This window comes from Drosophila tropicalis, unplaced genomic scaffold (assembly GCF_018151085.1).
Source record: "Drosophila tropicalis isolate 14030-0801.00 unplaced genomic scaffold, ASM1815108v1 contig_878, whole genome shotgun sequence".
Taxonomy (NCBI): domain Eukaryota; kingdom Metazoa; phylum Arthropoda; class Insecta; order Diptera; family Drosophilidae; genus Drosophila; species Drosophila tropicalis.
The window spans coordinates 8235914-8247830 of record NW_027173374.1 but is presented as its reverse complement, the minus strand read 5'-3'; the positions used below and the strand labels follow the sequence as shown (position 1 = coordinate 8247830).

At 40.5% G+C, this 11917-nt stretch overlaps 3 protein-coding genes across 3 annotated transcripts in view; 2 read left to right on the top strand and 1 right to left on the bottom strand.

Annotated features, from left to right (window-relative positions):
• The first annotated feature begins 148 nt into the window (after positions 1-148).
• Atg8b (Autophagy-related 8b) lies at positions 149-1087 on the top strand. The gene has a single exon (XM_068300145.1). The coding sequence runs from the start codon at positions 317-319 to the stop codon at positions 680-682; it is 366 nt and encodes a 121-aa protein (XP_068156246.1). The 5' UTR covers positions 149-316; the 3' UTR covers positions 683-1087.
• Positions 1088-2175: 1088 nt separating this feature from the next.
• Pxt (Peroxinectin-like) lies at positions 2176-5345 on the bottom strand. Its single transcript, XM_068300144.1, has 8 exons — positions 5104-5345; positions 3884-4925; positions 3641-3813; positions 3255-3582; positions 3023-3197; positions 2772-2930; positions 2386-2705; positions 2176-2308 (listed from the first exon to the last, which is right to left on the bottom strand). Exons 1-8 carry the CDS (start codon positions 5252-5254, stop codon positions 2242-2244), a joined length of 2415 nt encoding a protein of 804 aa, XP_068156245.1. The 5' UTR covers positions 5255-5345; the 3' UTR covers positions 2176-2241.
• A 268-nt stretch (positions 5346-5613) lies between these two features.
• Positions 5614-11917, top strand: part of osa (trithorax group protein osa) — a 29154-nt gene continuing 22850 nt past the window's right edge. The window contains exons 1-2 of the mRNA XM_068300449.1: positions 5614-6003; positions 7145-8169. Coding sequence (XP_068156550.1) covers positions 7246-8169 — 924 coding nt within the window. The 5' untranslated portion in view covers positions 5614-6003; positions 7145-7245. The remainder of the gene's footprint in view (positions 6004-7144; positions 8170-11917) is intronic.

Below are 11917 nucleotides of genomic sequence, written 5' to 3'. Positions count from 1 at the left end.
ACAACTACACAGAATTTTAATGAAATTTACATTTAGACTAAAGTAAATCTAGTTTGTTGGCACATTTCATCTTTATAAACCAGACAAAATCTGGTTTGATCTAGTTAACTGACGAAACCAATTTCACTTCTCGTCAAAGAAAGCTTTGCCTTTTCGTTTACGATACAGAAAGACAGACACAAATAGTTTTCACATTTTCGGAGATTCGGTCTAACATAAGCAAAATCCTAAACGAATAAACTAAAAACAAAAATTTTAGCTGGCTTTTTTCAAGCAATTTGCGTTTGTTTTTGTAAAACTCAAGAATCTTGCCAAGATGAATATGCAATTTCAATATAAAAAGGATCACACATTCGAGAAGCGTCGAAACGAAGGAGATAAGATACGCCGTAAATACCCGGATCGCGTTCCAGTCATTGTGGAGAAGTCGCCCAAGACGCGTCATGCTGTGCTCGATAAGAAGAAATATCTAGTGCCCACCGATCTGACAGTGGGTCAATTCTATTTCCTTATTCGAAAGCGTATAAATCTCCGTCCGGATGATGCTCTATTCTTTTTCGTGAATAGCATTATACCGGCAACATCGGCCACAATGGGTTCGCTATATCAGGAACATCAGGATAAGGACTACTTCCTCTATATAGCCTATTCGGATGAGAATGTCTATGGGCATCATCAATAGGCAAGCCGAGCCTAATATTTTTCGTTTCGTTGCGTTTCGTTTTTGTTTTTTTGGCTGTCCTCTGCAAGTTATACAAGTTTTTGGGTTATTCCATAAGGCACAACCCAAGCTAATTACGGGAAGAATCTTCAACTGAGCCGATGACTAACCTTTAAGCTAGTAAATGTGTAAAAATAATTAATAAAAAATGGACTTCCCCGTCGTTGAGATGCCTTTTATTTCATCATTATGGAATGATTGAGCAATTTTATTGATTTCGAATATAAATAAAAATAAAACATGCACAAAATCAATCCAAAGAAAGAAAAAAATATGTATATAGATTCTGATTTCATTAATAATCTTTATATCAAAATTTCCGAAGGCTGATCTGGCAACTTAATTATACATAATACTTAAATTCAAGTCGTTTTGAATCTTTTAAAGCGCCAACTAATTAATTAAGAAATTTGTTTCTTTCGAACACTAATTGGTACAAGAGATAAACAACAAAAAAGAGACATTATTGTATTATAGAAACCAGTTTAATTAGAACAAAAACGTGCTGCGAAATGTGCATTAGATATTCAAAAAAAAAACCAAATACTATACAAAGTTATTCACACCAAGATTAAGTACTAATTAAGTGGTCAAAGGGTGCACCACAAATATATCAGATTACTTCAAAGAAAGTTTTAGAGCATGGCGTAATTGATTATTACCTGTTTGGACTTGACTGCTGTTTGTGTTTTTACAATGTCGGCGAAATGTTTATATAGACATTTAACTTTAAAAATATTCTGATATACATTTTAATTTGGCTTTGACATTTGCATATCATGTTATTTACAAAAAACAAACGGTCAGCTATCCCACTAATTGACTAGATAAATACAAATCGAATTGAGCTTTTCGTTTCTAAATATACCCTCTCCTGACGATTTTCTAATACCCATTACAAAGTTCATATTTCATTAGTTTGGGTAACTTGTGTGAAAAAATTACATGATTAGTTAATTCTCTTTTCAATGCTCTTCTATTCAATTCATTCTTAACGAAGCGCAAATTTGTGGTTCCAAATACTCCAAAACTAATAAATTACCCTCGTAAGGGCATCTTGAGTTATTGAGGTATAAGCATTTGTTTATAATAAAGTATTCCATATAATAATAGCAGCAAGTAGCTAGCTAGCGATAGGTGTAAAATATATTACGTATATATTGACTTATTTAATTGACGCATATCAGAGATTAAGCAAATTTAAAGGTTAAACTTGACGTTTAAAAAACTATGGGTCTCAATTGCAATTACGGTGAAACGAATCCAGTAATAAAAATCAGAAGCGAATCGCCCTAAATGCGTTTTTTATACAAGTGTTACAAATTTGATTAACCATAAAAACTTAACATACTCATTAAGTGGGACACAAATTTCGATGAGAGAGCGAGTGAGAGAGAAATCGCTTAATTCAGTTTCGTTGTTAATTCACATCGGTGTAAAAAACGACGGGGATATACATACACAACACTTTTTTTATATTTTCGTTTTTATACAATTTAAAATATTCAATAAAATGATAATTAAATGCGCCAGGCATTCAAATTGATAGCCGGCAAGCTTGGATTATCACAGCCAATCAGTTGATTTCTGCAAAATGGAAGGCCAACATGAGAGACAAATCTTTATACATATGTATGTATGTATATACGCATGCGAAAACTTACCCGGCAAAGTCGGGACGAACAAAGGCAGCGATCGGCACTGCTTGCAAGGTTAGACCATCGGCATTATCACAAATCAAACGGGCTAACGTTGTCTTACGTATCTCTTGCAGTTGAGCAGAGGTAAATGCTCCCGGATTAGTCTTGCCATCGTACTCATAGAAATAACGATCACCCTGCTTAAAGCGTGCAAACTGATCAGCTATTATCTCTGCAAAGGTAATGCCCACAATGCCATCTGGAACTGCCTGTTCCAGTAAGCCACCGATCCATAAATCAATATCCTCTGGTCTGCTATACACGTGAGCCAACTTCTTGCCAATCTAAAGAGATAAATGCTTTATAATATCGATTTAATGTTCTTTATATGTATATATGCGTATAATAACCTCGCTTGGAAATTGATCGAAACTATGCAATTTGGCAGAACCCATAACTTCTAGGTAATCGTTATAGCAGCGTAAGCCTTGATCACGACCGCGTTGTATGTTAATAGCTGCCAGATCTAAGCCGAAGGGATTATCGCCTCGAAACAGAAATCGGCTAAGCTGTGGGGATTAAATAAAAGAAATGGTAAGTTCTTTGTTAAAATGAGTTAATTGCTTAAATTTAAAACATTTTCATATTATTATTAACTTACGCCATGAGTTATGGAACTGTCAACCTGTTGCATGGGCTGCGTGTAGAGTGTGCGCAGCATGTCATCATAGAATTCACGTTTACGCATACGGGATGGATTAAACATAACATCCGGAATATTAATAACTTCATCGATTTGGCCTTGTGCCTTTTCTATATGAAACTTGCCATCGACACTGAGACAAAAGTTTAATTAAATAACTTTTAACAATTAAAATTTATGTTCCACTCACCTGGAATGACCCATGCGGTAAGCAGCACCTGAAAACTCATTTGTAATAGCTGGATTTACATTGACATTATAATCATTTGCATATCCCTGATGCAATGGCACCAAACGGAATCGCTTCATCTGTTGTGGACCAATCAGAGCCGGCAAGAATTCATTGTAGGTAATATGCTGCAATTCGGCAATAACAATGCGTCGTGCCTCCTGATACAGCCATTCGTCAGTGGCCGAAGGATTGACCTGAGACAGGGCTTCGGCCAAACGATTATGCTCACGGGCAAACATAATGTGCAGAGTGATAAGGGAAATAATTTGATTGACCCGTCCATCACCTAGGACAACAATGAACGATTAAAAGGGCAAGCATGTAAGACCGGCAAACTGACTTACCCGCCTTAAAGCATGACTTGCCCGGCTCATCGGTATTACAAGCCTTTTTATCGTTCGTCAGGGGCAACAAATCATGACCAAAATCGTCCAGCATACGCAAACGTCCTCCCCGGAATGAACGCAATTCCCGGGCAGCCTCTTCACTGGAACCATAGACAGGCGAGGCATCCAGGCTATTGAAGTAATTGGAGTAATTTAAATTAGCATTTACTAAATCATATGGATGTGAGAGTGTATACATACAAATGTGTGACCTTGCTGAGCTGTTTGCCATAGCCTAGCTGACAATTGGGATTGGGTACTAAAGATAAACGTACAAAATTTAAGCAACGAACACCGAAAGCTGCATAGAATTCATCGTCAGGCTCCACGGGAATGGGCATGCAAGCAAAATGAGTTTCTTGGGGATTTAATTTGACTTTGCCACCAGGTGAACAGCATTGAACCAAGTCCCCATTTTCAAGGCGGACAGAAGATGTCTGAGATATGTCGTGGGCTATCAACTGTCCGAACTGCATTATCAGAAGATTGTACTTTGGATGCGGACGATTGACATCGTTTAAAAGGATTCGAGAGATCTGACGGGCACTCTTTAGCGATGAACCATCTATGGAGTGGGCGCGTGGATTCCAAATGCCATCTTCATAGGCGGGGGGCAACAAACGTTCCATGGGCTGGCCAGCAGCACCCCAAAATGAACGCTCTGGCAAAGGATTGTTGCAAGTGCCATCATGACTGCGATAAATTGACTTGACGTCCCGACAAATCGGAGGCTGACGGCATTGTTGGCCCAGCGGTGTCTTGTCGAACTTTATTGGAACATTATTGGTTAAAAAATCATCAACCGGTACTTGCTCCTTCTTGCCAAATATCTGAGTAGTGATCACCTGCTCCAGAGCATTGTTTGACACTGCAAAATGATGTATGTCGTCCTTTGCCGTCGAGTGGAAGACAATGCCGTGGGTAAAGTCAGGCAAGCCACGATGTACTGGAATCTGAGCCACGTTATGCATCAGTTTCTGAAAATTGAGACGAGCCTCCTCCAGAACTTGTGGGGGAAGAAATGAGGGAATGTCCACTTGAACTACACGAGCTTTGTCCTGATTTTTTGTAGCCGTGTGATTTTGACCCGTTTGGCAACAATAACCGAATTTTCCAGCAGGTAAATCACAAATTTGTGGTTTCTCTTTGCTATCCATGCGTACATGGGCAGGGCATTGGATCTGGGGTACACATTTTATTCCATCGGCACATGGACGACATTTTGTAAGAAGTCCACTAGAAGCTGTGCAAAGAACCGTTAATTGAATGCCGTTAGATTTTGCTCCAAGTTTGGTTAAGTTAATAAAAATGAATTGGTTAAAAGACTTTTCTATATGTACGTTTATATGTACATATGTACATACATATATGCACTATTAACTTTTAACTATTTTCAGAAATTTAAACAAAAGGATACTTACGTTGATCAGCGCCAAGTTTTTTGGAAATTTCTGTGGACGTCGATTTAAGAGCGGGGGCGGCTGTCGAAGTTTGATCCTCATTTTGGCGCAATGAAAATGCATTGATTTGGCTAATTATTAGCACGAGCCATAAAATACTTAGTAATCGCATTTTGCCATATAAAAAAATAATAACCAATTTGTGAACTTTCGTTACTCAGCAATTTTCATCTGATTTTCACCGTTATTTTAAATTCGACTTTTACTCGCCGTAAATTCTTGCCCTCTCGACGCAAGTTCGAGCGTTTTACTCAAATGTTCGAGCGGTTTACTCACGCGTTTTAAATCGCGTGTTCGAATTTAAAATTCGAAATTCAAAAATACTGAATTTCAAAAATTTTCGAAATAAATACATCGATATCGACAATGTCTATCGAAAGAAATGTGCTGTTAAGCGCTAACATGGCGCTTCTGTTAACTACAGTACGCTAACAGGGCCCTGTTGAGTAACTATCGTTATCGCATCGATAACCTGCCAATCGAGCCGCCATATTGTCAGTGGCAACGCCAGTGAAAATCATGCGAAAATATTAAGAGAATTAAGTGAAATATTGAACAAATTAATTAAGAAAATTATGTGCAACATGTACAGGGTATATCTGGTGATAAGCCGCGAGTGACTGTGCCACCAAATCTATAGTTATAGCAGCTAAAACGGCCTGGCGAAAAATCTCTTCGGCAGACAGACAGCGACACAGCAAAAGAGACTTGCATACACTTCAAATTCGTTTCGTATACCGAGCTTGCCTGCCACCGCCACCGCCGCCGCTTCTGCCCCGTCCTCTGTCTTCTTCACGCGAGTTCGTTTTAGTATATATAGCCAGAGTCTATGGACGAATGCGTGAATATTCTTCTATATGTGTAAGTGTGTGTGAGTGTGTTTTTGCGATATATTCATATTCTATTTGTTAAGAAAATATTAGCAACAAAAAAAAGATGTAAACGAAAAACCAAAATGCCCAAAGAGCAAAAAACCGAAAACTAGCTAACAAAATTTCAACTGCTACTCGCTGAAAAGTGTAAGAAAATAGAATGGCTGCGGCCAAAAGTGCACCAGCAGCTGAGGTTGTGTATATAGAAAATTAACAGAAAACGTCCAACCACATCCTTGCATCATCAGCCTGAAGAAAAAAAAAAAAAAAAAACCACAGCAAAACGCAAGAAAAAAGAAATGAAAGAAAAACTCCCAAACGAAGCATAAACGAAATGAGACGAGACGACAAACGTCAGCAGCAGCAGAGCAAACTAATACGATTGCTAGTGGCCAAAGAGAGCAGCAGTAGCAGCAGCGGCTGTGAGCTATAGCCATTATTTATAATAATATCTTAACAATTGCCACCAAAATGGCCAAGCTTAAGTAGTGCTGTAAAAAAACGTGAAAATTTCGGATAGAATTATCTATATAATTACAACAAAAAATACGAGAAAAAAAAAGAAAAGAAAAAAAACAGAAAGCAAAAAATCATTACTGCGTTTGTCGTTTCATACAAAAACTAATAAAGCCTTCCCAGGCGCATAAGTAAGCGCGAGTGCGAGCGAGAGCGACATATGCATTTGGACCCCTGGCTCTGGGCTCTCTCTCACTAACAAGCAAGTGCAAGTGAGACGGAGATGGCATGTGCGTGTAAATGGTAGCCGCCAAATGTGTTGAGTGAGAACGGGAGCGAACGAGAGAGAGAGAGCCCGAAAGAGAGCCGACAGGGTTGCCAACGTATGGCGATTTCTCGTATGCGGCGGGATAGGATTGTTATTGTTGTTGTATTTGCATTTGTGTTGGTATTGCTGGCAGCGGACTTTTCTCTCATTCAATATCAGCAGCAATTTTTTGCATTTTCCTGCGAGCAAAATTAAAAGAAACAAATACTAAACATCTTTATGCAAATGCATTTATGTGCGTGTGTGTGCCGTAGTTTGCTTAAATGTTTGTCAAATTAAGTCGTGTTCTGTATAATGTTTGCCCAATGTTCTCGTCACTAATGAAAGTCTTTCCGATAACTTGCAGCTAACATAACCTCAAATTTGCCGCTGTTGCAGTCGTCGTCATCAGCGTCAACGTTGTTGTTGTTGGTGGGTTTCCTCTAGGTTCGAGCAGCAGCGATAGCCATGAATGAGAAAATAAAATCGCCCTCAACGCAGGGCGGTAGTGCCCCCGCACCGCCCGCTGCTGCGGCCGCAGGTCCTGCTCCAGCAGCCAGTGGTGCCGCAGTAGGAGTACCAGCAGGAGCAGCAACAGCCGGTGGTGCAGCCACACCACCAACATCTGGGCCACCCACGCCCAACAACGGTAACGATCCAATTATACAACAGCAGCAGCAACAACAAGGTGTCGCCGCTGCCCCACATCCTTATGGCGTTCCACCACCAGGACCAGGCGGAGGTCCTCCAGATCCTGCTGCTGTCATGCACTATCACCATCTGCAACATCCGCCACCACCACCGCCTCACATGCAACATCATGGCGGTCCTCCGCCCCCGCCTGGAGCCGGACCAGAGCATGCGCCTGGCTCCAAAGATGAATACGGTGCAGCCTCACCACACCTGCCACCGCCCCACGCGCATCCCGCTTACGCGCGATACCATACTGGTGATCCCAATATGGATCCATATCGGTACGGTCAACCCCCGCCAGGTGGCAAACCGCCCCAACAGCAAGGCGGACCGGGTGGCTCACCAAATCGGCCGCCCCAGCAAAGATATATACCAGGACAGCCGCCTCAGGGGCCCACACCAACGTTAAATTCCCTGTTGCAGTCTTCAAATCCGCCGCCGCCGCCCCAGCATCGTTATGCCAACAGCTACGATCCACAGCAGGCAGCATCGGCAGCTGCGGCGGCTGCAGCCGCAGCCCAGCAGCAGCAACAACATCAACAGGCCGCTGGCGGTGGGCCACCCCCTCCACCTGGACACGGTCCTCCGCCGCCTCAGCATCAACCTTCTCCGTATGGCGCTCAACAGGGTTGGGCACCCCCGCCCAGGCCCTACAGTCCACAATTGGGACCTTCTCAGCAGTATAGGACGCCACCACCGGTAAGTTTTACTCTTTTTATATTTTCCTCTTATTATATTTAGTTTACATTAAAATTTTGGTTAAATAGTGTAATCATATTATTAAGAATCAATGCAAAAGTGCAAAAGTGGGAGAATGTTATGGTTTTTTTGACATTGACACTGATTTCACAATTTCATTGACCCCACACACACATGTGTGTGTACGCACACTTAAAGCACAAGTTGACTATATGCTTTAGCTATCTTCACCCACTCATTCTCATGAAGAGGGGCTCGTCACGTTTTATTCAAACACACAGGCACACATACACGTATTCATATGGAATGTGGAATGGGTAGAAGTGATAGTGGTAGGGTAGATGGTGAGAGATGGTAAGCGTGGAGGCTGGTGCACTGTTATGTTTTTAAGGTTTCGTCTTGGTCGAAAGATTCAGCAACCTTCAGCAGAAGTCCTGCAAACACACTGACACACATAATATATACATACATATATATTACGCCGCGCGCGCCCACCGATTGAAAGAGCCGGCATTTTGCCGCCGCCGGAAAACAATAACAACAAAACATGAAAAGGCTACAAAAAAAAAAAAAAAAAAAACAGAAAAAAAAAGAAGCAGGCAGAATACAGCAGCGCAGTAACAGAACAAGAAGAAAGGGGCAAAAGGAGAAGCAAAGTTTGTACACAAAATGTGTTGAGGCTTCACTTGCGCCAGCAGTCCCACACCAATAGTCTCGCCTCCTTACACTCCCACTCCCAAGCAAAACCATCGACATAAAAATGCCTACCTCAATGGTTCGCCCGCCGGGTCTGGCTAAGAGTTGGGAGGGGTTTATATGGAAAGAATGTGCCGCCAATTTTGGTGTTGCCTTGTCACGATGTTGCTGCTGTCTCAATTGAGAACCCGCAAATCATTATTTTCGCTATGGAGTTATTTCATGGTTGTATTAGAAAACATTAATGGGTCTCCACTAGGGCAGCACTAGGAGAAATTTATGGTCATTGGCTATCTCATGAATCATTATTGTCCCAAACCAACTATACAATCCAATATGCAATAGTAATTTACCCTGCAAATTATTCAAGCAAATTATGGTATAGTGTTTACAGAAAAAGTTTCGCAGAAGTATTCATAGAAAGTTAATCTAGTTTTAACACCAATGTCATCAGAAATATATAAATATGTGCTTGCAAATATCCAAAATACATTACAAACAGGTGTTAACTGATTGACTTATCAGCGTTGTTCTGAGGTGCGCAAAGGTTAACAAACTTGTACTCACTCGAAAAACACAAAACAAACAAAACAATAATTCCAATACAAATTACAAGAGTTTCCTCATACATCTAGTATACATTTTGTTATTGCACAAAGACCGACAAGTAAATTCACGAATCGACAAAAATCAAAAAATTATTAATCATAACAGATAACAATTATGTTTATAATAGACACATCATCACTTCGTTCTCCTCGCGGATACACGTGATGAATAAACTCACGTTTAGGTAGCAAATTTTTATAATTAAAACACACACACATAATTAAACCGGTTAAATGCAGCTCATAGATATCATTTTTGAAAACAAAACAATCAACCTTTGCGAGTGGAACATTTAATGATTTATGTGGCATGCCTAGTATGGATATTTTGTGTTTCTTATGAATGGCAGAATATAAATTTTATGCCAACGTATGGGTGGAGCGGTCACCAGAGGAGGGTGGAGCTTTGGATAAAAAGTCAACGAACTTTAATGACTACAACCAAAACAGCAACGACGACGACAGTTGTTTAGAAAAATATAAACAAATCTATGTGTACCCCAACCTACACTCAGGGCAAAAGCGTCGTACATTCTGCGCCGCGACCTTCGAAAGCTTTGTTGATGAGATAAAAACAAAACGAACAAAAAAAAAAAAAAAATAAAAGACAAAAACGCAAGTTGAAAAGCCTATACCCTACCTCAAGTCCTTTGTTGAAGCATTTAGATAACATGGAAAAGTGAATACTAGATTTTGGTATTGCATTACATTGCATACTGACCCCACCACCCCATAGCCTATAGAAAAGGGTACAATAGCAGAAAAAGAAACCGAGAGTAAAACTGTTCCATATCAGAACCTAGAACAAGATGTACACACGTATGTGTGTGCATAAACGATGTAGTGTAAATGGGTGGCGCTAATGATGGGAGGAGAAGGAGGAAAAAACAAAAAAAAAAATGCCGGCAAGTGTGACTTACGCGTGCATGCAATAAATACATACAAACCTATAAGAGAGAGATATATACATATGTATGTATGTACTACATAGGTATTTGACGTACACTCGTTCGACTACAACAATACATATACTAAAAAGCACTGTAGAGGGGGCAGCAGCGGAGAGTGAGAGAGTATGGGGGTAGGCAAGTAGTAGGCACCGTAATCAAAAATGCGATACACCAAAACTTGTTGTTGTCGTTGTCACAGCTGACTCTGACTCTGACGGACTCTCTGACTAAAAAAGGTGGTGGGGGAGACGAAGAAGAAGAGGTCTGAAGAGCAACAACAACAGCAGCACCGAGCCCAGGGAAGAGAAAGGTGGTGGAGGAAACAGCAACCAAAACAAAATAAATAAGTGAGAAACCGCTACAAACCGGCAAAGAGGAGGGCTCGTCTCTTTTCATACATGTGACATGCCTTTGGACTAATTTCTTACCCCCATACACCTCTCTTGCCCTATCCTCCAATCTCTAAAGGCAGCAGTTCCCATATACAGCTGTAGTTGTTGTAGCCATTGTTGTTGTCTTAGCCTTTTGATGATGATGCAGTAGAAAAAATTTCAAATGAATTCAATTTGAAAAGCAAAAATCTTACAATCCATTCAACAGGTGCAGCAACAACAGCAATATCACAAGAATTATTCAGACTTAAAGATGCGATGTCGTTCGTTGTTCTCTTTAAAGATTTCTCGGCGGGAATAGCCTATGGTGGAGGGCGATGGGGGGTGTCTTTCTGTTGGACGGCCTTCATTGCATTAGCAATTCGGTTGGGTACATCGTGTTGTTGCTAGCCCTTTCTTGTTGTTTTTGTTGTTGTCTTTGTTATTTCGTTTACCTTCTTCTTTATGTTTTTCTTTTTGGTAGTCGGTTATCGGTTGTATTTTGGCTGTGCGGTGGCGGAGTTATATATCCCTGTGTATGTGTGTGTATGAGCCGCCTGTATCTTTATGCTCAGTATTCGTATATATGTATGTATGTACGTACGGATGGTGCCAGTATTTGTGCCTTTAAAGTTTGACCTACAAAAAGTGGAGCATATAAAATCGTTGCCCTTGTCCCAGCCCCTGTCCCCAGACCGTTGTGCTGCTGTTTCGACCCGTTTGTTGATTGTGCCTCCTCCTTCCTTTCATCCATTTCATTCTTCGCACAATTGTGGCGCGCAAATTCAAGGAGTAACCTCATCATCGTCATCGTCAGTGGATGAATTCTCGTAATAAGTGTTGTTATTGATGGTCACCTTTATTTGTTTTATCGTTTACAATCCTCTTGGTAATGTAAAAAGTTTATTTTTGACTTCAATTACAACTTTTTAACACGAATCTACATTGCTTGCATTAACAAACGGCATTTGAGAAGGTGGTATAAACGGATAGGTCATAGAAAGGTCACTTTTCTCAAATATAACAACTATGTTCATATCTCCATATTAATATTTCCAATCTATCTACATTTTTGTCTCCTTCATAAGCAGAGTCCGCTTTTATCTTTTAATTTACTGTCATT

Coding starts and splice junctions, on each gene's coding strand:
- Atg8b (XM_068300145.1), top strand. CDS start 317: ATGAATATGCAATTTCAATATAAAAAGGATCACACATTCGAGAAGCGT.
- Pxt (XM_068300144.1), bottom strand. CDS start 5,254: ATGCGATTACTAAGTATTTTATGGCTCGTGCTAATAATTAGCCAAATC. Junction 3,198..3,254: donor TACCGCATGGGTCATTCCAG/GTGAGTGGAACA, acceptor CTTTTGTCTCAG/TGTCGATGGCAAGTTTCATA. Junction 2,706..2,771: donor TCGATCAATTTCCAAGCGAG/GTTATTATACGC, acceptor TTATCTCTTTAG/ATTGGCAAGAAGTTGGCTCA.